The sequence below is a fragment of the Camelus bactrianus genome, chromosome X (genome assembly GCF_048773025.1).
Source record: "Camelus bactrianus isolate YW-2024 breed Bactrian camel chromosome X, ASM4877302v1, whole genome shotgun sequence".
Taxonomy (NCBI): Eukaryota; Metazoa; Chordata; class Mammalia; order Artiodactyla; family Camelidae; genus Camelus; species Camelus bactrianus.
The window spans coordinates 60750262-60776742 of NC_133575.1; the positions used below are offsets into that span (position 1 = coordinate 60750262).

Genomic DNA, 26481 nt, shown 5'->3' on the forward strand with positions numbered 1-26481 from the left:
CACTACAAGTAAAACCCTGGGAAGGTCATGGGGTGAAGAGTTGACCACACCAAAATGATCCCAGGAACTGTTTTCCTATGCCAATGATAGGGCTCGTTAGGCACCAGAGGAAATGAAAACCATAATAAAATTCACCTTCAGCTAAATAAATACCAGTACCGAGGGGAAGTCACATCCAGGTATCAGAATGTGATGACCTATTTAGAAACAAAGACTCTTATTGGCTTAGGTAATATGTGTAAGAGGTTGGAGGTAGGGATGGAAAACAAAAGCTGTGTGAGCACACATGTGCACCTAGACAAGTTTTTGTATTTACAGAGGTGAGGTAAGGAAGTGGTCAGGGCAACAGTGAGAATACAAGAAACAGCAAAGATGCACCTACTTTACGAAATGACTTTTGTTACTTACATAAATCTTTCCATGATTCTTATATTGGAATACACTTTAATCTTTTATTTTACTACTTGAAGATTAAGCCATTAAACTACACAACACAGAATGAAAGTTATATCCCATAAATCAGTACCTGCCCACACTCATAGCCATGAGGGGAATCAAAATCAAGGCTGCACCATAATTTCACTTAATTCTAAAAACCAAGTCTATCTGACATTGGTTTGAAGCAACAGAACCTTTTATCAGATTCCCCTCTTTAAAGAAAAACCCAAGGAGAAATGATCAAGCACAAATGATCACTTCATGCATTTTATTGATAGTCTATATTTTAAATCTGCAGTATGACATCTTACATAGGGAAAAAGCTTCTTCCTAAAAGATAACTATTAATAATCAAACCAGCTTTAATATGACTGACCTTTCAAGGTCTTGTTTTGCATTAAACAAGTTAATTTTTTAGCAGGTGTAAAGCACTGTACAAAAAAAAAGGAAACTGGGTACATTCTCGAAATTTAATACAGGGCTTCCCAACCAGGAGTCTGCTGGACAGAGATTGGAGAAGGGTATTACGTTCAGGTTCAAATCGAAAAAAAGAGAAACCAGATAAAGCAAGCCAACCAAATTCACTTCACTTTGTGCTCCTTTCTGCTTTTTCAAAAGTCTCTCCCAGAGGTCAGGAAGCCCTGGTGTAACAATCACGTTAGTCTTTACAGAACATACATTTATGTGCTTCACGTTCAAAGACATAAAGGCAGCCTTTGTTACTGTTTCCCCTCCAAATCCCTTCAGGTTCTTATAGGCTTCAGAAAGCTTTCCAAGATTGCTGCCCAGTTCTTTATCTGAATCTAAGTAAACATCTATACCAAAGCAGCTCTTCCTGGGAGAAGATAAAACAGGCACAGATACATAACCAGGCCAATTGCGTACCTACCCAACTTGATACCTGATCACATGGCCCTACATCTTTAAAAGCAGCACCAGGGACAAACGGAGCTATCAAGAGGTAAAATCCAAACGTCGGACAGTTAAAACACATACAAATTACTCAGTTACTAAAAGAATGTTAGCAGAGGGGCATAAAAAGAGTTAAGGCCGGGCAGCTGGTTCAGCCATACCTTGGTATTGGAATAAATCTGCAAGATGAGGAACTTAGAGAGGAACCCTGAAATAGCTAGGCACAGTGGTATGATGGGGTTCACTTTCACTGCATGTCTTTAAGATATCACTCAATCCAAGTGACTATAAAGCAGCTTGTGGATCTTTAGTAAACAAATCCGAATCAAAAGTATGTGTGATTTTGAGTGTTGAAGGGTGTGCCTATTTTCTGCAAATTTGAATAAAAATACCTATGTAGACATGAAAAGAATCATAAAACTGATATAAACTTGTTATTCCTTGAGAGTTCTAACAGCTCAGTAACAGCTCTCTTCTACGCTGTATTTTAGATACAAAATGGAGTTACTTAAATCAAGTGGGAATATTAGGTAACGATATCTTAGAAATGTTCCCGTTAAGAACTCAATTTCAGAATGCTAAAAATTTTAAAGGGCAGGTACTTAACTCATAGCTGTTTCTTAGTTGCTTATTAAAAATCTGATTTAAAAATAAGTGAAATACTAATTTCTTGGACCTTGCACTTTAACTTTCCAAATGAAGTATAAGTTGCTTTACATTTTCAAATGTTTTTTTCCAAAAGCACAATTTACTTGTTAACTCAATGAATTAAAACACTGTTGTTGAATATTACACATATTGAAGAATTATACTGAGGAAAAAAACGCCTTACACTTTAACATGTGCCTTATCAATCTCTTGCATTACTAAGATACAGAATACCTTAGCAAGTAGCAATCAGCATAGTCTTTAAGAGAATAAAAGTGCCCTGCAAACGTGGCTTCTATATATTTAATAATGGTAATACATTTGACAGGGAAGCCAGTAAGGTAAAACTTAAAAACTCAAATAAGGCAGATTACAAATATTTTTCGTTCACAAAAAGAACAAAGAAAAGGGGTGGAGGAGGGAAGGGGGAATAAAAATATCCTCCATCTTTAAAAGTATCAACAACCACCACAAGGTGTCACTGTATTCTAGCAAGCTGTAAAAATGGCCTTTCAAGAGGCATTTTGCAACATTCACCTCCCTATCACATGGGTATTTTGGGAACCGCTGAAAGAGGTGGCTGATGCTTGATCCATTTCATGTCATGGACATTTGGGAAGCAGGTGATTAAATACAAAGTACATTAAGTGATAACCCTTCATAAACAGAATTTGAGACACTGACACTAGGAGAAAACGTTTGGCACGGAAAGGACATGTTTTCCCAGGGGAAAAAAAAATACTTGAGGTAACACTTATAGCTAACCAGTTTCCTAATCTTAAAGTCTGGATGAACTCCAACGATCATATTTTTGGAGATTATATATATAAATATACATTATATATATGTATATATATATATATATATATTCCTGGTTTTTTGTTGTTGACAACTGTACACTTGATTACCTATAGTCCAACACTAATGTGAACACTTTTCCTAGTCCCCACCTCCATTAATCATTAACACCACTGAGGTATAACTTATGTGTTCTTCTTAGAGCAAATAGTCCAAATTCACAATATGGCTCATCTTTTAGTGTTGCTACAGATAAAGTCTGCAAACTTTAAACCTAACTTGTTCAATCTTGGTTTTAGTACTAATAAATCTCAACCACGTCAGCTGCTTTGAATTAAACATTAACATCTCAAACACTTCAGATTAATAAGTGAATTTTAAAAATAGCTGAAATATTCAAGGAAATTCAGTTTTTAGTACTTTTCCCTATGCATTGAACAATGTAATCCCCCAATATTGTTTTTTCCTTGTTCCTATTACTGCATGAAGTTCAAACTAGGTCTTCAAGACAGAACCTTTCTGTAATAAAGAAAAAGTGCAAAGATACAAAATGAAATGTAAAGTCTTTTGCAAGAAAATGCTCCCTCAAGAGAATAGGTGTTTGGATGCTGGTGGGGAAAAAAGATCTTTGTTCTCCATTGTACATCTGACACCTACAAATGACCTTGTCTTCAATGTCCATACTAGTCAGTACACACTGGTCATGGACCTTGCAAAATAAAAAAAATCAAGTAGCAAATTCCACTAAAAATATTTGTATTCATTCTACACAATCCAATGGAAATTAATGAGTGCTACTGGAAAAGGTTTCCACATGCACATGTCCAATATGTGCATTCTACTGAAGGCTAAAAACTTAAAATTCTACTTCCAGTGTTTATGAATTGCTTCAATATCTACATTCATAACCAGCATTCTGCATGAGTTACCTCTTTAATACTTCACAAATGAGTAATAATACATCTTGGGAGGTTAGGAAGGTACCTGTTGTTAATAACTTTCTTTTATGCTTAGAATGTGCTGTAGTTGTTTTTAAACTATTTAAAATGAACACCCCTATAAGAACGGTACATTTCATACCAGGAGGAAAATGGGTTTGTTTTTAGCTAATCAGGACTACCCTGCAGATCTGAAAACCGTAGATTACACCCTTAGGAAAAGAGACAAGGAGGCTCACAAATATAAAGGAATCCTGACTTTTACACGGACATTTTTTTTAAAAAGATAAAATGTATTACATAAGCGCCATAAACAGTGAAATCTGCTTATATTAAAAAAAAATAAGTGAAGCTTTGTTTGGACATTATTTCCTTGCAAGAGCAGTACATATCCTTAGTAAACAACTACCATATTTACAAGTTAATTTCCTTGATACTTAGGTAGGATTGAAAGCCAGAGGAAAACATGAAAAATGAGCTTTGAAATAATCTTTACAGCTGATACAAGCTGATAACAGTTAAGGTAGCCAGATAATTTCTAAAGCAGTCTTGTTTATTTTGTAGAGTATCTGACTAGGCCTGGGTAGTTAGCTCACTTTGTTGAAGGCCAAGGATGTGTTCCATCTCTGTTTGGGCCCATTAGCTTTTCCCAGAAAAGCAACGACAGTCCTCCACAGTCAGACTAATCCTAACCCCAAGAGAAATTCAGCATGAGTTACTGGGGTTCTTCACAAACCTTACTAAGGAAACAACATAAAGTGCATATCCCATAGATTGTGAGTCAGCATTCTCATCTTCAAATATGGGCAGCACAATTAAAATTTGAATTTCAAATAACCCAACAGGACTCACTTTCAACAAATAAAAATCCCTTAATTCTTCACCTTGTCTTTAAATGTGAGATATTAGGTCTGTGTTAAGAGAGTGAGTAATGAAACATTAAACAAGTATGCACTGGTACCTTAAATGACAAATCTTGCAAACAATGCAAATTTGAGACTTTCCTAGTAGTACCAACTTCAATTCTTATGCTAAAAGTGGTTTATAGTCTCTTTCCTCCTTTTTTTTCTTTCTTTCTTTTTTTTTTGAGGAGCAGACTTGTAAAAAAACATCACTGTAACTTGTGCTAGGTGGCAGTGATTTGTTTTTCTTAAACCAAAGCTCTGGCAAAATTTGCTGATCTACTTCATCTGCTCAAGTAGAATACTGTGACAGGGATCTTGCCATATGAAACCAGTTCACATCTGTATGATTACTGTCTTCATGAAGTTTAAATTCCTCCAAGCAGTTTCTTTACTCCTCCCGTCTTTCATTTCCTGCCTAAATCCAAGTTAAAATAAACAATTTCCATTGGTCTTCAATGCAGTTGAATTCCGCACTCTGTCCTTTTCTTTGCATGTCACAGTAGCTGTTCACATACATTAAATATTATAGATATGTTCTGCTCTTACATCTACACACTTACAAAAGCAGCTTTGTACTTTGTTTGGTGTGTATTTTTTTTTCTTACTAAGTTGGCTCACAAAAAGCAGTTTTTTTCATTTCTAAGCATGGTACTTTACAGTTTTTAATGCATTAATACAACAGTGCATTGGAAAAGTACTGAGCCTCTACAAAATAGCTTTACATTTTTAAACAAATGAATGTGATTTTTTCACTTACACAAGCATAGGCTTTTTTTTTTAATATTTCCACAAGATAAATATCTCAATTAAACTATAAGCTCACTCTACAGTGTGCCACAGTGATGGGCGTAGCAGACAGTTATACACTTAGAAGATCCTAACCTTAGTGTTATTTACACTGACATGTCCAATATCACCTTGCCTGAAAAGTGAACAAATGATATTCAGAATGTAACTGAATTTGTGCCAACTAATAACTGGGAATGGTGTAGCTTTAAGCAATCACTTAGGAAACGTGTACTGTAACTTAGTCTAAACTGGGAATTTCCTTTGCCCCTCTTTCCTATGGCACAGGAAACTTTAAAGATCAACATGAAACAGATAAGAGCCATTGCTAAGGCAGATCTTTTAAGATAACAAAGGAGAAACTGATAAGTATATAAGATAAATCATCAGTAATATCAATTACTGATACTGAAATCAGATTTTTTATGTCCTAAAATGTTGCTTTTTAAATATTTCCTTTTATTCTGGAACAGAAACTAGAGAAAGGACAATGATTCATTCAGAAAGCAATGACTCAATTCAGGTTGCTACTTTACATTTAAGCACCACTCAAAAAGTGGACATAAAGCAAGTGATTCCTGTTTGCCCATCACTATACCAGCTACATAGCTGAGAGTTCAGACCTTAATCACACAACGCTTTCTCTGCTACCAGAAGCTAAGACTGCTCTGCGACAAATAGGACAAGTAGAATTCTCAGATAACCAGCGATCGATGCAGTGGACATGGTACTCATGGGAACAAGGTAGTTTACGAAGTTTGTTGCCTTCTGTGTATTCTGTAATGCAAACACTACAGGTTTTTAATGCATCGTTTTCACCAAAACTTCTCATTGCCAAGTTGTCAATCTGTTCTTTGGTGAGTCCTCTAGGTTGGTCATCATCATCCTCATTTAAGAGGAAAAACTGAGCCAGACTAAGGAAGGGCAAAGAGCCACTTTCGTCAAACGTTACCGGGGCCCTGTGTCGACCCTCTCGCCTGGCACCTGATGAGCCTGATGATGAGCTTCCTTCATTACTGCCTTCAAACACCTCTGAGCTAGTCTCGGAGCTTTCACCACTGGAACTGGAACTAGGACTGGAACTTGAGCTAGAACTGGAACTTGAACTGGAACTCGAACTGGAACTCAAACTGGAACCAGAACTGCTACTACCACCAGAACCTCCTCTTCCATTCCGTGACTCTGCCCTTTCCATATTTCGACTGGAGACTGAGCCACTAGGCTCTGAATCACTATCACTGTACATAAAGTAGCTTAACTCACCAAAACCTGTCATTATCTGCCTTAACATAGTCTGAATTGCAACAGATGTAGTCTCACTTAAACCAGTATTTAAGATTCTACGGATTGGAATTCTGATGGTACTGACATACGTTCTCACACCTGCCCGCTCAGAACGTGAAAATGTACGTCTAAAACCTCCTCGTTCACTTTCGTAAGTGACAGTGTTGTTTGGCGTCTGAGACCTTGACCGAGTTCTGCTAGCTATGCTATCTCTCTGCCGATATTCTCCAGGACGAACTCTTCTTACTTGAAGATCAAGGACTATGGTTGGAGGTCTCTGTCCTGATCCTGTCGATTCACTACTGCCAGTTGTGTCTGAAGAACCTGCTCCTTGTGAGGCATTTCTTGTTCCAGAAGCAGCAAAAAGACCTCTACTTAGCAAGTCAGGTCCACTTATTTGCTGTCTCAATGTTACGTGGTGCCGGGTTCTAGAACTTCCCTCAGTCTCGTTTACCAAAGGATGCTCAAAAGTCTGAGATGAGATACTATGATGAGATCTTCGTGGAATTTCACTCATTGGATGCAGTGGTGACCTACTTCTTTCAGCTCTTGCTCGGGTTCTCCGATGGTCTGGGCTCCTGCTTCTTGCCCTTCTCTGACCTCTGGTAGGTGGAACCTCTCCTGTTAACGCCTCAGTTGAATTTCGTTCTGATCTGGATGGCCTTGCAGATGTTGATTCAGAACGTGGATTTTCCACTTGCCTTTGGCTGTTGTTGTCCATACTTTCTCCACTGGAACGTCTTGCAGATGGCTCATTTTCATTCTCTGGATTTTGGCTCCCATTATTACGGTTAACATTAATCTCTAAACTGAATCTGAAATCACCACTGTTTGGATTAGTCCGGCTCACTGCTCTCCAAGATTGGTTTCCTCTTTGCCCACTTCTTGTCGTATTTCCAGTTTGTCTGACAGAGTTAAGCCAGTCTATTATAGAGTCACCATTAGACACATCATCTGAAGAGTCTCCACCTGTTTTAAAAAAAAAGGAGGAGAGAGGAAGAAAGCAGAACTACTAAAATTAGGATACTCATGTAAGAGTACTCTTAAAACTTTGTATTAGGAAAAAAGAACAAAGGTTCTGCACAAATTTCGCATTTACAGATTTTTGTAAACCATACTGCCTAGATGTGCAAGTAAAAGCAGGAAAGTTTCAATTCCATTTTTAAAAAGTAAGCTAATCTTAGAGAAATTTAGACAAATTTTTTTTAAAAAAGGGAATCTGAAGGAAGTCTTTTTTCAACACTTCATCATATACAGAGCCTAGAGTACTACTGTGGACCATCAGAAGACAACATTTTTTTCAGTCTACTGTCAAAACACTAATGTAATCAAGCAAGGTAAGCACCAGTTAAGGTACAGGTATTTTAGTTCAAATTACATTTCTGTCAAATTTTCATGAGTCTACATTTTTTCCTAGTCTCTTGACTTTAGGGTCTTTGATAATACAGAACATTTAAAAATACATAACTGCTTTAGCCACTGCAAAACTATAAATAGGATTTACAAGTTTAAAAGTACTTGAATACTACTTCATGTTACGAAGATTTTAAATTAACATGAACCTAGAGATCAGACCAAAAAAATAGTCTGAACCTAGCACAGTACATATAATGTTCTGTTCAACAACCAAACTGTTATCATAGCCTTTTATGTTAGTCAAATTCCTTACTTCATATTGGGAGAGAAACACCAGACCTGAGGTGACAGTAGGATTTCTCAACAGTGGGACTATTTATATTTTGAGCCAGACAATTCTTTGTTCTGGGTGCTGTACTGTGCATTTTAGGGTCAGATGTTTAGCAGTATCCCTGGCCTTTACCCACTAGATGCCAATAGCAAACCCCCAATCACAACAGCCAAAAATGTCTGCAGACATTGTCAATATCTCCGAGGACGGCAAAATTATACCCCACTGAGGACCACCAGGTTAGATAATGCAACATTTTTTTTCTGCTGGTGAGGAACTCATGTTTATAAGGACTAATTCAGTAGGTAGGGGGAAATTTCAATGGAGGTAGAAAATTAGGAAAAAAATCACATTTAAAATAAGCCATTCCTCACTATGTCCCAATTAACACAAACACCCCAAAGGTAAAGCAGGAAAAAATGCTGACATTCTTATCAAGTATCAAGAAAATGCCAGTTATCTTTCTATGAGAAATTAGCACCAAATTAATTTGTGCCACTGCTGGATCATCTTTGGCTGACATTTACCATTATGAAGCTCCTTATCCATTCCATCTTCTACTCATCGCCCCCAAAGTAAAATTACCTCTATTTTCATCTGAGTTTTGTGGTGGTGGACCTTCTTTAATCTGTTGTAGTCTTCTCAGCAACTCTTCCTCAGTACTTTCACCTGCAAATAGTTTAAAATGTTTGCCAAATTATAAATAAAAACCAGTGACTCTTGTCCACTGGAGATGAAAACCAAAGAGTGAGTAGGAACCTGGGTAAAATTCACTTATTTGGGAGCACATTACAGCTTATATTTATACATGTTTCTTTCCAGTTTACTAAATGATTTTGCATACAATATCTCATTCTTTAAAACTGCAACTCTGGGAGGTAGATACTACCTGCATTTTAAAACAAGGAAACTCAGACTGAGTGAGAGACTGACTATGGCAGGGCGAGATCATCAGCTTAGGCATTCTGACTCAAGTCTGGTACCGTTGGCTCAAAATGCACTCCGTCAGAGCCATGCTAACTAACCCCTTACCTTTTAAAATGTAAGCATTCAAACATTAGTAAAATTCAGTAGAAATGAAGAGGAAGAGAGATAATGAATTTTAACTAAAATCAAATGGGACCTAATCTGGCAAAAGAGGATAACCAAGCACAAAGTTCTGAATAACTGACAATCTTACCCAAGACTAGCTCTGAACGATTTTGATTGGGGCATATTCAGGGAATCAGAGATGACAAAATAGAGTTAAATCTGTCCTAAGAACTAAAGTTCCCACTAGCTCTTTTACACATTACCAATGTCTAGTAAGTTAAATAAAGCTAAATAACAACAAAAAGATTGTTCAGCTCCACTATTTTCAATTCTGATTTATATAAATTCATAATATAATTCATAACTAAAAAACCCAATATAGGGTAATTCCAAATATGAGTGAACAGAATCAGGTAATAAGTACAGCAGTCAATATCATTCAGTATCCCTTGTATCATTAAAAACACATTTCATAATGGCTAAAGAAATAATTTTTTAAAACAGGTTTTTTTTTTTTTAAAGACCAGCAATTTACACACATAAATCCTTAAACTACACATTGCATACCTGGGGTGCCTAGCAAATTGTTATCCCTCATAAGCCTATAATCTTCTTCACTGAGGTTATTTACAAATTGATAGAAAGCTTCTTCCCGATCCAATCGGTCCATCTGACTTCTGCGCTGTGCTGCAGACTGATCACCACTTCCTTTATCGTTAGAATCTGAGCTTTCCATCTTGGTGAACAAATGGAAAATTATCTAAAAGGAGAAAGGAGATCAATCTTGAAAACAGAAGTCAGCATGTATTCTATAGAACACTTTTAATTATGCAAAAATCCAGAATGCAGGTCGAGACATGGATTTTTAGACCTCGAATGAAATTTCATAACAGAAAAACTGAAAAGCACTGTTATACTAGGAAAAGACTAGGACAGGGGTTGGCAAGCTATGGCCCATGGGCCAAATTTAGCCCTGGTGCCTGTTTTTTTCCTCCTTGAGATCTCAAAGTGATTTGTACTTTTAAATGTATGTTTTTAAGAATATTTTGTGATGTGTAAAAACTATGAAATTCAAATTTCAATGTTCATCAAGTTTTACTGGAATACACCCATACACATTCATTTACATTGTCAATGGCTGCTTTCATGCTATAATGGCAGAGTTGAATGGTTGTGACAGAGACTGCATGTGGCATTCACTGCTTTGTACCGATGATCTGTGCATTGTAATTTGCAGTGATACAATATAACTTCACAGCACTTCAAGTGTCATTTTTAAAATTACCAGTGTACACTTACGTTAAATGGAGAGAAAGTGGACTTTGAATGCCACCCCTAAAGACACAGTGGAGTGTGGTGATTATTTTGTTATTATATTAAATGGCAAAGATTGCATTCATTATGCAACGGTACTAAAACTGTGCTAAAATAATAAAATATACATTGATATTATCAGACTAAGCACTCATCATAATATTCCCAATTCACAGGAAAGCTATGGTCTGAAAAATCAGAAAAGTTTAAAACAAAGTATCACGTCATAAAATACTTCTTCAAAAAATAAGAAATGATGCTTCAACCAGAGTTAAGTTTCTAAGTGGCTCATTTGTTGGATAAACAAGGAAAGCCATTTATCAATGATGTGTCAGTTAAACTGTGTTTCACTGCAGAAGCTAAATGTGTCCAGAGAAAATAAAACTTGTTTAAGATTATTAGCCTTTTGATGAGTAAGTACAGATGCTCAAAAAGGTAAGGATATTGGGATTATGTCAATGGTCAAGTGAAAAAAAAAAGCAGCAAATGATTGAGGGTTTTCCCTGGCTCTTGATGAGTTGACAAGTGTAAAGGAAATTACTCAGTTGTTGTTTATTCAAGGAGTCAAGTGTTCATTATTTGAGGAGTCTGAAGTAACTACAGAAGTACTCTCTATGAATAGTTTGCATGGTACAACTACAAGTGATAATATTGTCAAAGAAGTTGAGAAAACACTAATTCAGCACAACCTGAAGTGGAATCTGCTAAGATGTGTTACAACTGAAATGGTAAAAATGTGTAATGTCATTCTAAGTCAAGTAAGCCAGAAAGAGAAAGAAAAATACCATATGAGATTGCTCGTATGTGGAATCTAAAAAAAAAAAAAAAAAAGTGAACATAAATACAAAACAGAAACAGACTCATAGAAATAGAATACAAACTTGTGGTTGCCAAGGGGGAAGGGGGTGGGAAGGGATAGATTGGGAGTTCAAAATTTGTAGATACTGACAGGCATATGTAGAACAGATAAACAAGATTATACTATATAGCACAGGGAAATATATACAAGATCTTGTGGTAGCTCACCGCAAAAAAAAAAAATGTGACAATATATTATGTTCACGTATAACTGAAAAATTGTGCTCTATACTGGAATTTGACACAACATTGTAAAATGACTATAACTCAATAAAAATGTTAAAAAAGAGAAAACATAAATAAATAAATAATAAATAAATAAATAAATAAATAAAACAACCTGTGAGTCAAAAAAAAAAAAATGTGTGTAGAGCACAGAGACCTAGCTGGCCAAATTTACAAAGCTTGTGAAAATGTAAGGTGTTTAAAGTCCATGGTTATTCATTACATTACTCATCAGCAGTTAGTTTGTAGAAAATATTTGAACCTATCATATCACTGAACCAGTAGGATCAATGGTGAACTTCACTACAGTGGAAATAAACAGTCAGATCCATGAATTTTTCCCAGAAATAGAAGCTGAATATCCTGACTTGCTCTACCAAATGCCCATTTTGATGGCTTAGCATTGGCAAAGTTTTACTGTGATTTGTTGTACCCAGGTCCAAGATACAATTTGTTTCTGAATGAAAAGAACTACTCTCAATTACTATTACCAAACAATGAATGGCTTAGGAAATTAGCTTTTTCTGAAGGCTTCATAATGTTTCCTAATCAATTCAATCTAAAACTACAAGGCAAAACAGTGCTTATAGGCAAAATTTTTACTGCAGTAAAGTCATTTCAACAATAACTAACACTGGAATCACAATGTCAAGCTGATTTATGCACTTCTTGTGCTATCAAAGAAATGACAGCTCCACTTCCACAGAAATTTGTAGAAGATATATTTTCTGAGCACAAACTACATTTTCAGAAGTGTTTTTTTTGGACCTCAATGCAAGTACAAAGGGAATGTCCTTCTTTCAAAATCCATTTAACTGTGTAACTAAGGACGCTTCCACATAACCCTCAACTGAAAGTGATAACTCTGTGTAATGGTATGTCTGCTAAAAGGTAAATATCAAGAGAATCTACTGGAATTCTATAAATGCCTTCTAAGGGGTGAATATACTTTATTAATACTACATGCTTGTAGATTAATTAGATGTCAAAACCTACCTATATGTGTGAAAAGATATTTTCAAAGATGAAATATGGAAAATCTCATTTCAAGTCAGAAACCACTAAACATCTGCAAATGATTTTGATGCTAAGGGATATGTTTAGCCCCAATTAAGCAAAATGTTATTCCCTAACCCCCAAAGAATGTCATTCTTCTCATTAGTATACCTATACTACAAAATGCTGCACTCAATTATTATGACATTTTGAATTTTCTCCAGAAAACTTTGTGGAAATTCGGCTTCTTTTTATATAAATAACTATGTAATATGCTAAATTTTGATTAGCAAAGCAAAAAAAAATTTACTATCTGGTCTTTTACAGAAAAAGTTTGCCAATTCCTGCTCTGGATAGTGCATAAAACTAGCCAAAACCTCTTAATTATCATTCACTACTTGTAAAGGCTTAGGAAGTTACTATATTGGCAGATTTCCACAGACTCAATTAACCACTCTAATGAAAAAACAATAGTAGTATGCAATCTAAAATAAGACTCCAAACAAAAAATTTCATTCTCTAATTCTTTTCCTTCCAACTCCAGATTGACTTTATTTAAGTTCCCACTGACAAAATAAAACTTAATTCCATCAACATATGAAAATCTGATTTGTGGAAAAGAGGTAATCTATATTGGTACTAAGACTTAACCTCACAACACAAGTATTTGGATGTTCACAAGTTAATACTAAAGAGAAAAATAGAAACAAATCCTCTTTCAGATATTAAAAACAAGCCTCTACCTGTCTGATGAATCTAAACAAAATTTAGTCTATAAATGGGCACGTCTAGATCTCCATTGTTTTTCTCAAATCATTCTTAGAATTACCTTATCATTGTTTAAACAAATAAGATAGTATGTCAAGGATAGGGAAGGATAGGGAGACCTTAATATTTTGGGAAAGAGGTTTTTTTTTTTTAAACATTTGATCTCCTTTGCTTTTTTTAAATTTTATTTAACATTTTTATTGAGTTATAGTCATTTTACAATGTTGTGTCAAATTCCAGTGTAGAGCACAATTTTTCAGTTATACATGAACATAAATATATTCATTGTCACTTTTTTTGTGCTGTGAGCTACCACAAGATCTTGTATATATTTTCCTGTGCTATACAGTATAATCTTGTTTATCTATTCTGCATATGCCTGTCAGTATCTACAAATTTTGAAATCCCAGTCTGTCCCTTCCTACCCCCTGACCCCTTGGCAACCACGAGTTTGTATTCTATGTCTATGAGTCTGTTTCTGTTTTGTATTTATGTTCTTTTTTTTTTTTTTCAGATTCCACATATGAGCGATCTCATACTGTATTTTTCTTTCTCTTTCTGGCTTACTTCACTTAGAATGACATTCTCCAGGGACATCTATGTTGCTGCAAATGGCATTATGTTGTTTTTTATGGCTGAAGAGTATTCCATTGTATAAATATACCACAGCTTCTTTATCTAGTCATCTGTCGATGGACATTTAGGCTGTTTCCATGTCTTGGCTATTGTAAATAGTGCTGCTATGAACATTGGGGTGCAGGTGTCTTTTTGAAGTAGGGTTCATTCTGGATATATGCCCAGGAGTGGGATTACTGGGTCATATGGTAAGTCTATTCCTAGTCTTTTGAGGAATGTCCATACTGTTTTCCACAGTGGCTGCACCAAACTGTGTTCCCACAGCACTATAGGAGGGTTCCCTTGGGAGTTTCTTAATCTCCTAACTATGATTTCTTTATAGAAATTTCTGAAAGATGTTGTTTTTATAATAACTCGCAACTTTAAGAAGACCGAAGTCCACAGCTTAAATAAAACACCCATAAAAGTTATATGGGCCAGGCAAAAGAAAACCAAAAAAGGAAGCCAAATTTTTCCATATGTACCTAAGTTATACGATTTAGTGTTGGTAATGGTAATAGTAAGTGATTAATTTAAAAAATACAGAAAAGCACAAAGGAAAAAGTTTAGCCATAATTCCTCAAACCAAATAAAATCACCAGTAACATTTGGCTAATATTAAGCAGTTAATACTTTGAACATGGATAACATGAAAGTCATGACAAAGTCCACTTGTGAAGGATCAGAAAATAGTTCAGAAAATAATTTATAAAAAAAGTACAACTCATTAGCATTGAAAGGCTTTAAAAATATTAATCTTTCAAAGAAGGAAAAAAAACATCTTTCTGATAAGTTCTGACACTTGAAGGCCATAAACCAAAGGTAACAGAGAACTCACATACCAAGGACTGTTAGAAGAATGGCACAAGTCTTAAGAATAAGTGTCAAGGAAGTTAAAGCCTGCGAGGAACAGAAACTTGGAAAAATATGGGAAAGATTTTTAAAATGGCTTTGAAACACAAAATCTGAAACAAGAAAGGGGTCTTGTACTAAGCATGTGGGGGAGTAGGTATATAAACAGAAGACGGTAGGTAGAGATACTCAACTTCTATTTTATTCAACAAGGAGATTCACCTTCTAAACTGGGAGTAGTGGAAGAAACAAATTTCTCAAAGAGAGAATCAAGAGCCCAAAGTGCAAAACTTCCAATGATAATCTCTGAGAAATCACAGAGAACAGGATAGATGCTAAAATACCAGATTTTAAAATGATCTAATCTTCAAAGAAAAATGATGTCTGTAAACTACAGCATAGCAAAATCTGACAATAAACCTAGGAAAAAATTCTGCAATAGACTATCAGATACACTGCAAACATGTAGAAGAAATATGTTCACCAGAAGTAGGGCTCACTGCCAAATTCACCTCATTTCCTTTATATATTTTTCTTTCACATAGAACTTGCTTTACAAGGTTCTCACATTAAAAGCACCTGGGGAGCTCCAGCCCTCTGGCCACTGGTGGTGGGGAGCCAAGGGTTTAAAAAAAAATCACCTGGGAAGCTCTCTGGGGCTGGCCAGACAGCTATATTTTAAAAATTTCACAGGTAATTCTATTGGGCAGTCAGGACTGAGAATCTCTTTGATAGGGACATCAGGATAATACTGCTGACTGGTCTGGCTCGGTTACTGTACAGAATCTAAGAAGGTTTCACATCCTATTGCTATAGAGAAATGTGGGCTAGATCAGTGCTTCTCAAACTTCACCATACAAAACAATCACTGAAAATCCTGTAAAAATACAGATTCTGATTCAGTAGTTTGGGGATGGGGCCTGAGAGCCTGCATTTTAAATCAGTGATGTTAGTGATGCTGATGCTGCTGATTCTAGAATCAGTTTGAGTAGCAAGGAGCTTGAAGACAATACAGTTTAACAGTGACCCTCAAAGATTACAGAGCAATGTTAACTTGCAAACCACCCTGTCTTCAGCATTTTAAAAAGAGCCATGTCAAAGACACGCTAACCAAATCTATAATAGACAACGCAAAAGTGGGAGTTAGTAATGACGATATGTGATAAAGAATATTCTGAATTCTCAGTGGGCTGTGAGGATGAGCTGAAATCAAACAAAATGATGGTAAATGTGCTATCTTAAAACACTTTATTAAGGGTTATCAAGCTGAAGTAACACATAGTAAGAGTACAGAGGAAAAACCTGTCTTGGAAGTTCACATGAAAAAGACCTGAAATGTTTAGTTAACAAAAGCTCAATAAAAAGCCTGTTTGACCTGGCTGCTAAGAAACCGAAGAGTCACATGGTGCTTTCCTAGACTACAATGTTCAAATACTGCAACCTGCTGTTCAGACTATGAGTGGAGTATTTGAAACATTTAAAATACCTCTAAAACAACATTGCCAAACACAAGTCAACACAGGAGTGACCAAGATGGTGAGAAGCCAGGGAATACCATAAAAGAAATGGCTGAATTACTTGGAGATGTCCAGACAGAAGACAAAACTAAAAATGGGCATGATTACTATCTTCAAATATTTGGAGTTGTAACATGAAAGAGAACAAAATCATAGGGTCAAACTAGGGCCAATAGTTGAAGAAATATGGAAGCAGATAATTCTCATAATAGTCTAACAAACAAGACTGTCCAAAAATGGATGCAACCACCCTCCTGAAGCAAGCATACTACCCATCTCTGGAAATATTCAAGCAAAGGTTAGATATTAAAGACAGGATTCCTTATTAGGTGGGAGTTTGAACAGACTGATTTTAAAGGACCTTTTGGACTAAAATGTCATTAAGGATGGATAGTCCCTTGGTTTTCTATTCTGGGGCTAGGGTCATACTGAGCCACATATTTCAGTGATACAATTTTGTTACCAAACTTTCTTGACAAGACCAATCTACTTATGCTGCCTCATCATAGCCCTCCAATAAATCTTATGCTTAACTACCTTCACTTCTACTAATGCTACTCCTTCATCAAAGGTTCAATGAAATCTTACCACTTAAGAAGCTATTACTATCTTGCAAACAATTTTTTTCATCCATCTCTGAACACAGCATTTGTCCGTGCCACTAGTGTCACTTTCTGCCTTACACGGTGTTTTTATTTTTGAAATTTTTATTTCACTAATATTTTTCATTTATCGAACATAATCGAATATCATTTCAACATGTTATCAATGTGAAAAATTTGAGATGTTTTACATTCATTTTTTAATACTGTCTTAGAAATCTGGTGTGAAGTTCACAGCACATCTCAAGCTGGATGCTAAAGTTTCAATGGTTAAAGTGAAATGTAGTCCTAATGAAACAACAAAGTTGTGTTTAATGGAAAATTTTTACACTGCTTCAGTTTTTCATTTAACTTAATTGCAATTAAAGAAAATTAAAACTTCAGTTCCACAGTTACATTAGCAATATTTCAAGTGTCAGTAGCCACTGTGCTGTGCTTAGAGGCGACCATACTGGACAGTGCAGCTTTAAAGAACATTTGTAAGGTAGAGAAAACTCCATGTATGGAAAGAGCTTTAAACAATGTATGAAAAGAAAAGGCATTGTTCATGCTCTATAAATTGTTCATGCTCTATAAACCCACTCTTTATATATCCCCTTTATATTTTCCAAAAATAAAATAATAATGGTGAATACTCTACAAATATACATAGGATACAGGATTCTTTCTTATGCTCACCAATCTTCAAGATTCACTCTCAAACTTATAGAATTTTTAACATTTCCTACATGGAAACTAAAAACAAAACACTATACCTCTATTCAAAACCCTCCCAACAGTGTGATTTTAGTAATTGCTGAATCCTAAATAGCTCCTACCTGATGAGTGCACAGGTTAGTTTATTCTATTCAAGAGGGATTTTTATTTTGGTTTTATTTTATTTTTTAATTCAGAGTTTTAACAATGAGACACACAAAGCAATATGTGAACAAATCCAAACTACTATTACTTCCATAATAATTTGCTGCTCTCCTTTCCCCCTACCTACACCAGAGAAGATCAACAAAAATATTTTCCCCACATGACATCCTGCAGTATATCTCAAAATCGCACCTAAACCAGCAAGGCTTCATTAAACAGAACACACAATGTTTTTGCTAAGGTATAGGCTTCCATTTAGAAAGCAGTTTGTTTCTTATAGTTGATTAGGGCACAGGGAGAGAAAAATCTGATTTGCTTCCCTACTTTTGCCCAAAGCCTCCATTCTTTCTGCTTTATTCTGCATTTCCCCTGGGCTGGGAGTAGGGGTCAAGAAATTTCAGCACTTAAGGTAAGACATCTCTACCCTCTACGGACATTTAGGGAGTGACTTATGACTGTAATACCTGCCAAGGCCCCCTGGACTAGAGGTGATTACACTTTGAAAGAAAAGGAAATCTTGAATGTAACCAATGCCCTCAAATGCTTTGTAAAATCATCTTACACACACCCAATGAGCCTGGTCTCATTTTAAGCAGTCCCTTCACTACCTAAGTGCTGTAAAATGATAAAAAAAAAAAGGGGGTAATAAATCTAAACCAGAAGTTCAACCTTGGTAGATGTAATGTCACTATCGTTTGGTAAATAAAAACAAACTTTTTAAAGATTAAAGCATACCAAAGATGTTAGGAGACCATGGTCCATACAATCAAATACAGATCTCTCCTCATTTTGGTGTGAAAAGATTAGTGAAGAATTACATTAACAAAATGGGACTCTAGATTCTACTCTTTGGTGAACAAAACTGTGGTACATTTCCAGTTTAACTTACGTTAATAGAAAAAAAAAAAAGAATTCCCACAGCCCACTGATCTCCTTCTATCATCATAAAAGAGAAGATCTTAAATCTTTTTATTTAGTTACCTTATACTCAGTTATAATATTCATGTGCCCAAGTCAGAAATTTCAGATTGAGTACACAGTTAGCATCAGTCACTTTTAAACTTAAATATTTCTATGGAAAATTTAACAATAAAACAATTTAAGAGAACAAATATGTAATTGTTCTTAAATCACCTAGGTCTCTCCTCAGTCATAATACACACTACCCTATTTATACAGCCCTTCTACCTATATTTCATTAAATCCTTACAACAATCCTATGAAGGAGGAATTACCAACTGTATTTTACAGATAAGAATCAGAAGCACAGAGAAAGGAAGTGATTTACCAAAGACCATGTGGCTAGTAAGTGTTTCGAACCAGTAATTAAAGCCAGGTCGCCTGATACCAAATTCAGTCAACTTTTCACTGAATGGACAACTGCCTCTCAGCATATCCCAAGACTATATACTTTCTAAAAAAAAATACATTCCTTCAATCCCAACAGCCATGTCTAAAATATCCAACCTCACTATGAGCTTTTTATACCACATTCACTTCTGGTATGAAAACTTCCAAAATAACAAAACACCTTTTATAAGCAGTATGAACCCAGTAGGGCTTAGTTTTAAATAAGTCAACTTTAGGTATTTTTGTTTTAAATACAGTTGCCCCCTCAGATAAATAGCATATTTTATTAACCTTATTTCTTTCAGAGTACTGTGTGCCAATACATCCAAATCCATTCTTGGAAACAAGCAGCCAACTTTGAAATTTTGCCCAGTCATTTCAAAACCTACTCATTTGATCAATAAATGTATGACTGTCAGGTAAATTGAATTCCGGGGAGGAAAAGTTAGCAAGAAAATCAAACCTAAGATTTATTCTTTAATTAGGGAAGTTAAAACAGAATTTATTCACCTTGAGAATTTTCAAGCATTTTTAGAGATCTCCAAATCTCCTATCATACGTTAATATAAATTATGCAAATTACTATGTTCCTGACCACTGCTGAAAGTATTTCATCTAATTTTCCTAATCCATGTACACGAATCTTTAAAAAATGTAATTTTGTTTTGATGTTAGGGTAAAAATTCCCTTAAAACATATTGTTCAGTACTAGCTGGTCAGGAGACCTGGTGCTAAGTATAAGCATGCATATTCAACAGACATACTGCATCATAGTATCCAACTGAGAAGACTTAAGCCACCAAAATATAGAGTTAACAACTTAAAAACTGAATTCTGAAATGCAAATGCTTGTGTGAATATCATTTTTAAAATAAGCCACATCTATTAAGTCTGGAAGAAATAACTCCTTTTTAAAAATGGAACGGTATAGTGGGAGGGAGGAATCAAGGTAACCTACTATCAAACAACTACTAAAGTATCTTGAGCATTGTCACCTTCTCAGTGTGTTCATACAAGCTCCAAACTCAAGAGTGTTCCAAAGCAGAAGACACCAATTAAAAAAAAAATCATGGGTATCAACATAAATATGTGTCATTCTGCAAAGGAAAGGGAACACATCGTTCGTATTTCCAACAGAGGTTCTTCATTAGGAATCTCACAGAGTAGATGAGAATTAATGACATGAAAGCCTTGTCAGTAAAGAAAATGTCAGCTTGATGATACCATCACCAAAATGAAAAATACTTAATACAGGTTTTTTAAGAGTCGAATAACAAAAGAACTGCTGGATTTGAGGTCAGGATATGAAGTACCATTGCATATGTAGTTACCAAAAGTGTTGGGAATTCTTCATATATAGAATGTTTAACTAAAATTTTTCAGCATTTGTTACAAATAAAAGCCTGATTATCAGATTACTTTTTTATTCTATGAGTAGCAGAGTGTAATTCAGCTCTGTGAAAAGGGAAAAAGAGAAGTTACTGGGTTCTAGACTTGAGTGTAACGTTAACTAGCTATGTAAATTTGGCCAATTTATTTAACATCTTGTGCCTCAAGATCTCCATCAATATTAGAGTGTTGGATTAAACTATCCACAAGGTACCTTTACAGTTCTATGAATCTATGACTATGAATAAGATATAACCCATGTTACATTACAATATTAAATCAGAAAAATAAGGCTTAAGAAACAACACGAATAACTAACATGTAAGCTGAGAAGCTGTGCTTTTGTTATTTCACTCATACACTTCTCCCTTTTTGTAACTATCTTATTTTTTTTTAAAGAAATATAAAGCATTCCTCTTTAAAAAACACAGCAGGGTTGATGTTTCACTGTCTTTATTTATTGCATGATGCTTCTCACCACCCACACAATTTGTTGATTACTTCCATTATTGGCCTATCAGAGGATGCTACCAAGGCTTCCACCACTGCTGATACTACTATAGCAATACGAGATGGCAATGTTGATGTTAGCTTACTAGCATTGCTCACATTTTTCTATCTTTACCACTTGAAAAGGACAGCAGAAAAAACGAAAAGGATTCAGAAATGTCCCTCATGTGTCTAATCTCTGCTCACAAACAATTTTGACTACTATAACCTTCTAAAACAGTTAAATCGAAAGATTATTAAGAATGTCAACAAAAGAAAGGATGGAGACCAAGCCAAATGCTGCCAATTCACAGAATTCAGTCAGTAAAAAAAGGAAACCATTATGATGACATTTCAATTCACTAAAGTACCTTAGACAATGAATTCAATCTTCGATTTCCCATTTTATGTTTTTTTATTATCAAGCTACATCACTAAATTAGAATTTGGTCTTATCCACACTAACTCAGTTCTGACTTCTCATTATTCCCAAGAAGTCAAAAAAAATGACTCAAAAACCCAAAAGGTTCATGTGTTTTTTTAAGTTATTAATGTAAAATCACTGATTACTGGCAATTTTGGTGTTAATTGGTAAATAAAGTACTGTATTTTAGGATATAAGTTTTCCACCAAAAATTAACTATTTAAAAAAGAGTGAAGCCATTTTTACAATTAAAATCACTTGACCAAAAAAGAAATTATCTACACAAATGACTGTTATATTACTTGAGGAAAACAATTATGTGTTACAGAACTAAACATGTTGACTACTGTGCTTCCTGAACCAGTGTTTTACACAGAAATCATGATAAAGGTGACCATATATCCCCGATTTGTCCAAAAGAGTATCACAGTCTACAACTGTTGTCCTGTAGCAATTATTAACAACATGGCCCTCTTTCACTCTTAAAAGTCCCCCAGTTTGGACAAATTATATAGTCACCTTAGATATAACTGACACTAACAGGAACTTTGGTCAATAAAAAAACAAAAATTGTAATTAAGAGTTAAATCCTTCCTTTATACAGTCAAGTGGAGAGCAAGAAGAGCATTTTTCATTCCAGCAATAATTAAAAACACAGAACACAAATATTCCCTTTATCCCAAAGAAAGTATCACGTTCGTCACCATGCAAATACCATAATAGCAGGTCAACCTGCAGTTGTGAAATTATTGCAAGAGGTCCACGAATCTAGATACACACCACACACTGTCTACAGATATTTGTCTCACAGATATGTAGGTGGTATTATATCTAATGAAATTAAAACCTTGGGTTGAAGCACTGAAATATGAGAACATCTACAGCAAAAATATCAAGTATATATTTCAAGAGCAAAACCACAAGTTCACAAATATATTCTCAAACTGTTCAAAACTGCCAAGATTTTTATACCTAAAAAAACTTAATTTATGAAAGTAAAAAGTGAACTGCTTGTTTATCTGGGAACCTCCATACTCAAGGTTGAAAAAAATAATGAAGGAAAAAAATAGACACAGAAGTATTACTGTTTTTTTACACTGGTTATCAAAATGTCAAAGGATTATGTAAACTGGATACCATTTGAAATCAATGGGCCATAAAGGTTTTGGAAATCTCTGTGTTACACAGATATGTTAAGGAATTAGACTTACAAAAGAAAACCATGTCCCCATCGTAGGCAGTGGCCAAAAATTCTAGCACCTCATTGGTCTGCGTTTGACAGAGGACTTTTCACTTTCTAATTTGTTATCCACTCTATGGTAAAACCAAGGGAACGGAGGCTGGTGAGTGATTTGCTCTATTTCCCAATCCGCTAGAGCTATGGAAAAAGTAATATAGACATTGTAAGTCCATAAACACAGATGTCCCATTTGATCTACTGCATTATTTAAGGCCTCACTATGTGTTCACTAACCTGAAAGAATATATCCAACCAGCCTAACATTTCTATATACCATTTCATTATTAAGCTATTTCTTAAAACCATATCTGATTTTAAATTATCAAATTATATCACAAGCAGTAACAGCTGGAATAGGAACCGTGACACAGAAAAAAGGGGAGGTGTAATTCTTAAGTCTCACCTGCTTCATAAAGCCAATCTCCTTTAAGTATTAACAAAAGTTTTTGATGCAACATAACCCATAGACTTTTTAATTACAACCTTTCATTTTCTTTGCATTTCTGATCTAATTTAGATAGCAATTAAGTCTAGAGGCATAAAAGTTTAGCGACTCTGGCATCAGACAGATGGGTTAAAATGGAGGCTCTACCACTTATTAGCTATTTAATTGAGGACAAATTACCTAATCTCTCCTCTGAGTCTCAGTTACCTCTGTAAAACAGTTAACATCCTCACTAGGTTTTGCTCTAAGTATTACAATATTATGCATGCGAAGCACAGGACCTAGCACATAAGTATTCAATACAAATTAGTTATGAATTTAGGCTAACTACCCATCCCAGTTTGCCTGGGACAATCTAGGTTTGCACCTGTTGTCCAGGCATAATTATTAATAATGTTCCTTTTGCCCTTAAAAGCATCCTGGCTAGGGTAATAAATTCTGTGGTTACCTTAATGATGATAATGGAAAGGAGTTAATGCCAATTTGAGTATTATATATTAATTATGACCTTTCGGATCTTGAAGGAAAAAACTGAACACCACAAAAATAATGTAAGATTATATTCCTGTAATAGAGTCTACTTATATTTCATTTAGTTATTCAATAAACATTTAAACATTACTTATACCCATCCCATCCCAAAGATGATTTAAGGTAGCAAATTTCTATTTTGTTCTTTCTGTTCTATACAGGTACTGGTAAACTTCAGACATCATTTTATAACAAGAAAATTCACAGATAAAGCCCTAATTAGTTCCAGCTACTCAGAAACACTACTCTTAGAACTCCCAGTGAAAAACACCCATTCTGATCTTGAAGAATGCCCAACACCAACTACTACATATTAAATAAGGCCATCCAAGTACAGGGCCTGCGAAACAGAATAAATATTTTAAAACATGCATTCTACACATAAATCATCAGGAGACGCAACAAAAGATAAATTACCTGACTGTTATGACATAGTATTGTAATACAATAAACTGGATTTTAGTTTTCTTCACTCTCTGCTCTAGAAAAAAAAAGAATCCATTATTCTTCCTCTTTAATAAGATAAACATTTTCTTTGAAATAGACATCCTAAAAAGTACATATCCTATATATTTTAGACACACATACTACATATACACACACACACACCATAACCCAACCTAATTCAACATTAGTATATTTGGGGAGACTGAGTAGGTCAGAGGGAACAAGGAATCTCATATGTTAGATATAAGCTTTCCTTTAAAGGCTGAGAGCCAATCTACTTTTTAATGTAAACTTGCTTAAAATAGGCCTTTTCTAATCAGACTAGTAATGATTTTCAGATTCTTATAGTTACTTTCAAGAACTTATCTGGCACATTACACTAGCCTTAGGCAGGAACTAAAGTATTAAAAATCATCAGGACATCTTAGGCTAAAGAATGAAAAATTCTTCAGTAAGCGTATCCTAAAATCAAATTTTAAAAATATTTAGACTGGTCTTCCCGGGTACTTTATTTTTACAATTTACAAAACTTGATTTTGGGGGAGTGATAACTGTGCCTGTCTGCTCTCAAGTCATCCAGGATGGACATAATGTACCTGATGGGATGATACTAGTATTTCATCTTTAATCACGAAGAATCAAAGAAATGATTAGTAGTAATATGTGTATTTCTTCGTCCCTTCAATCATCCAAAGGCACTGCGGTTAATTCTGATTCAGGAAATGCGGGCTCCTTATTTCTAGCAAAAAATTACTGTGGGGCCTTGCAAATAGTGGATGACAACCTGATATAAACGCTCCCTCTTGCCCCAAAACGAAAGAGTGACCTAAATAACAAGCCTGCTAGGCCTCAGATTCCCGGACTAACCTGTGGAATAAGTATGGTGAAACTGTCTAGGGAAGGAACGTGGCTGTCTCCTCCATCTTGAAATTAATCAGCATAAGGGAAAAAGGGACTGAGTATTCAGGAAGCAGAAGCCCAACCGGTTAATACTAGTTACTAAAGCTATGGCGTACGTGGCAGGTACCGCCCGCAGAAGCCGAGACCCTTAGGCTTTTTTTTTTTTTTTTTGAGGGGGGGAGGGGTTGGGTTGTCCGCGGATTGAACGGAAATTAACTTCAAAATCATTTGGCCCAATTCCCACCCTCACCCAGGGAAAAACAACAAACACGCAACGGCTTTTCCCTCCCTTTTGGCGGGGATTCTTACAGTGGTATCTGGCAAAGAATACACCAGGGTTATTCGAGCAGGAGAGTAAACCACATTTGCCTCAGATCCTCAGGGAAGATGTCATCGTGGCCCCAGGGGGCGCCTAATTGATAGTGCCCAGCAGAAGGGCTCAAAACAGGGTTTTGCAAATCCTGGGAAATCTAAAGGCCCAAGAGTTCCAGCATCTAACTTAGAGCAGCCTGATTCCCACCCCCTACACCATTTCCTAAACCCAAGCCCGCCGTGTAAAAGAGGGGTGGGGGAGGAGGAAGAGAGGGAAGTCTCCAGAGAACCGAGGAGAGAAAAACCTGAGACGATCAAAGATTCTCACGCCTAAGGCCGACACTGGGAAATCGCCTCCTCCAAATTCTTAAGGTTCCGGAGGGCCCCGACTGCGGCTCGCGCGGCTACAGAGAGGAAGTACTACCCACCTCCTTCCCCTTCTTCAAAGAGCCTGTCGACTATACACCCAACTAAAATGGCAGCGGCAACTACGCCACGGAGCCCCCCGCAGCAACCGGCGCCTGGGGTCCAGAGGCGGCGCTGAGCCTCCGCCACGATGGGCCACTCAGGCCATTTTGAGAGAATGCAGCAGCCGCGACTCCCCTGTCTTCCTCTTGCTCTCCATCCATTTCTCGGAGGATTCCCAAGGCTTCACTTACTCGGTTTTAGTGTCGGGATCCGACTCGGTCGGTTCGGCCGCCGCCGCCGCCGCCGCCGGGGCTCCTGCGGGCCTCCCTTGCCGCTGCTCTCAAGCCCGCCTCCGGTGAGTCGCTAGTTGAGACCCGCCTCTAGCCCAGCGCCTGCTCGGAGACGTTGCTCAGGCAGCCATTATCTTCCCCATTGTTACCAAGCAGCGACAGGAAACGACTGCCCACAACAGGAAGTGATGATGCTGTGTCCCAGCCCCGCAGGCCCACT

General features: G+C 36.1%; 1 protein-coding gene across 3 annotated transcripts; it reads right to left on the minus strand.

The window, feature by feature from the left end:
• Positions 1-691: 691 nt before the first annotated feature.
• On the minus strand, positions 692-26416 carry RLIM (ring finger protein, LIM domain interacting). 3 transcript variants are annotated; one of them, XM_074359882.1, is made up of 6 exons: positions 26223-26416; positions 24322-24385; positions 22900-23066; positions 9996-10188; positions 8982-9065; positions 692-7678 (listed from the first exon to the last, which is right to left on the minus strand). In XM_074359882.1, exons 3-6 carry the CDS (start codon positions 22918-22920, stop codon positions 6054-6056), a joined length of 1923 nt encoding a protein of 640 aa, XP_074215983.1. In that variant the 5' UTR covers positions 22921-23066; positions 24322-24385; positions 26223-26416; the 3' UTR covers positions 692-6053. The 3 variants fall into 3 exon arrangements, with proteins under 3 accessions (XP_074215983.1, XP_074215985.1, XP_074215984.1); XM_074359884.1 differs by lacking the exon at positions 22900-23066; XM_074359883.1 differs by lacking the exons at positions 22900-23066; positions 24322-24385 and having other exon boundaries at positions 26223-26415.
• Positions 26417-26481: the final 65 nt, after the last annotated feature.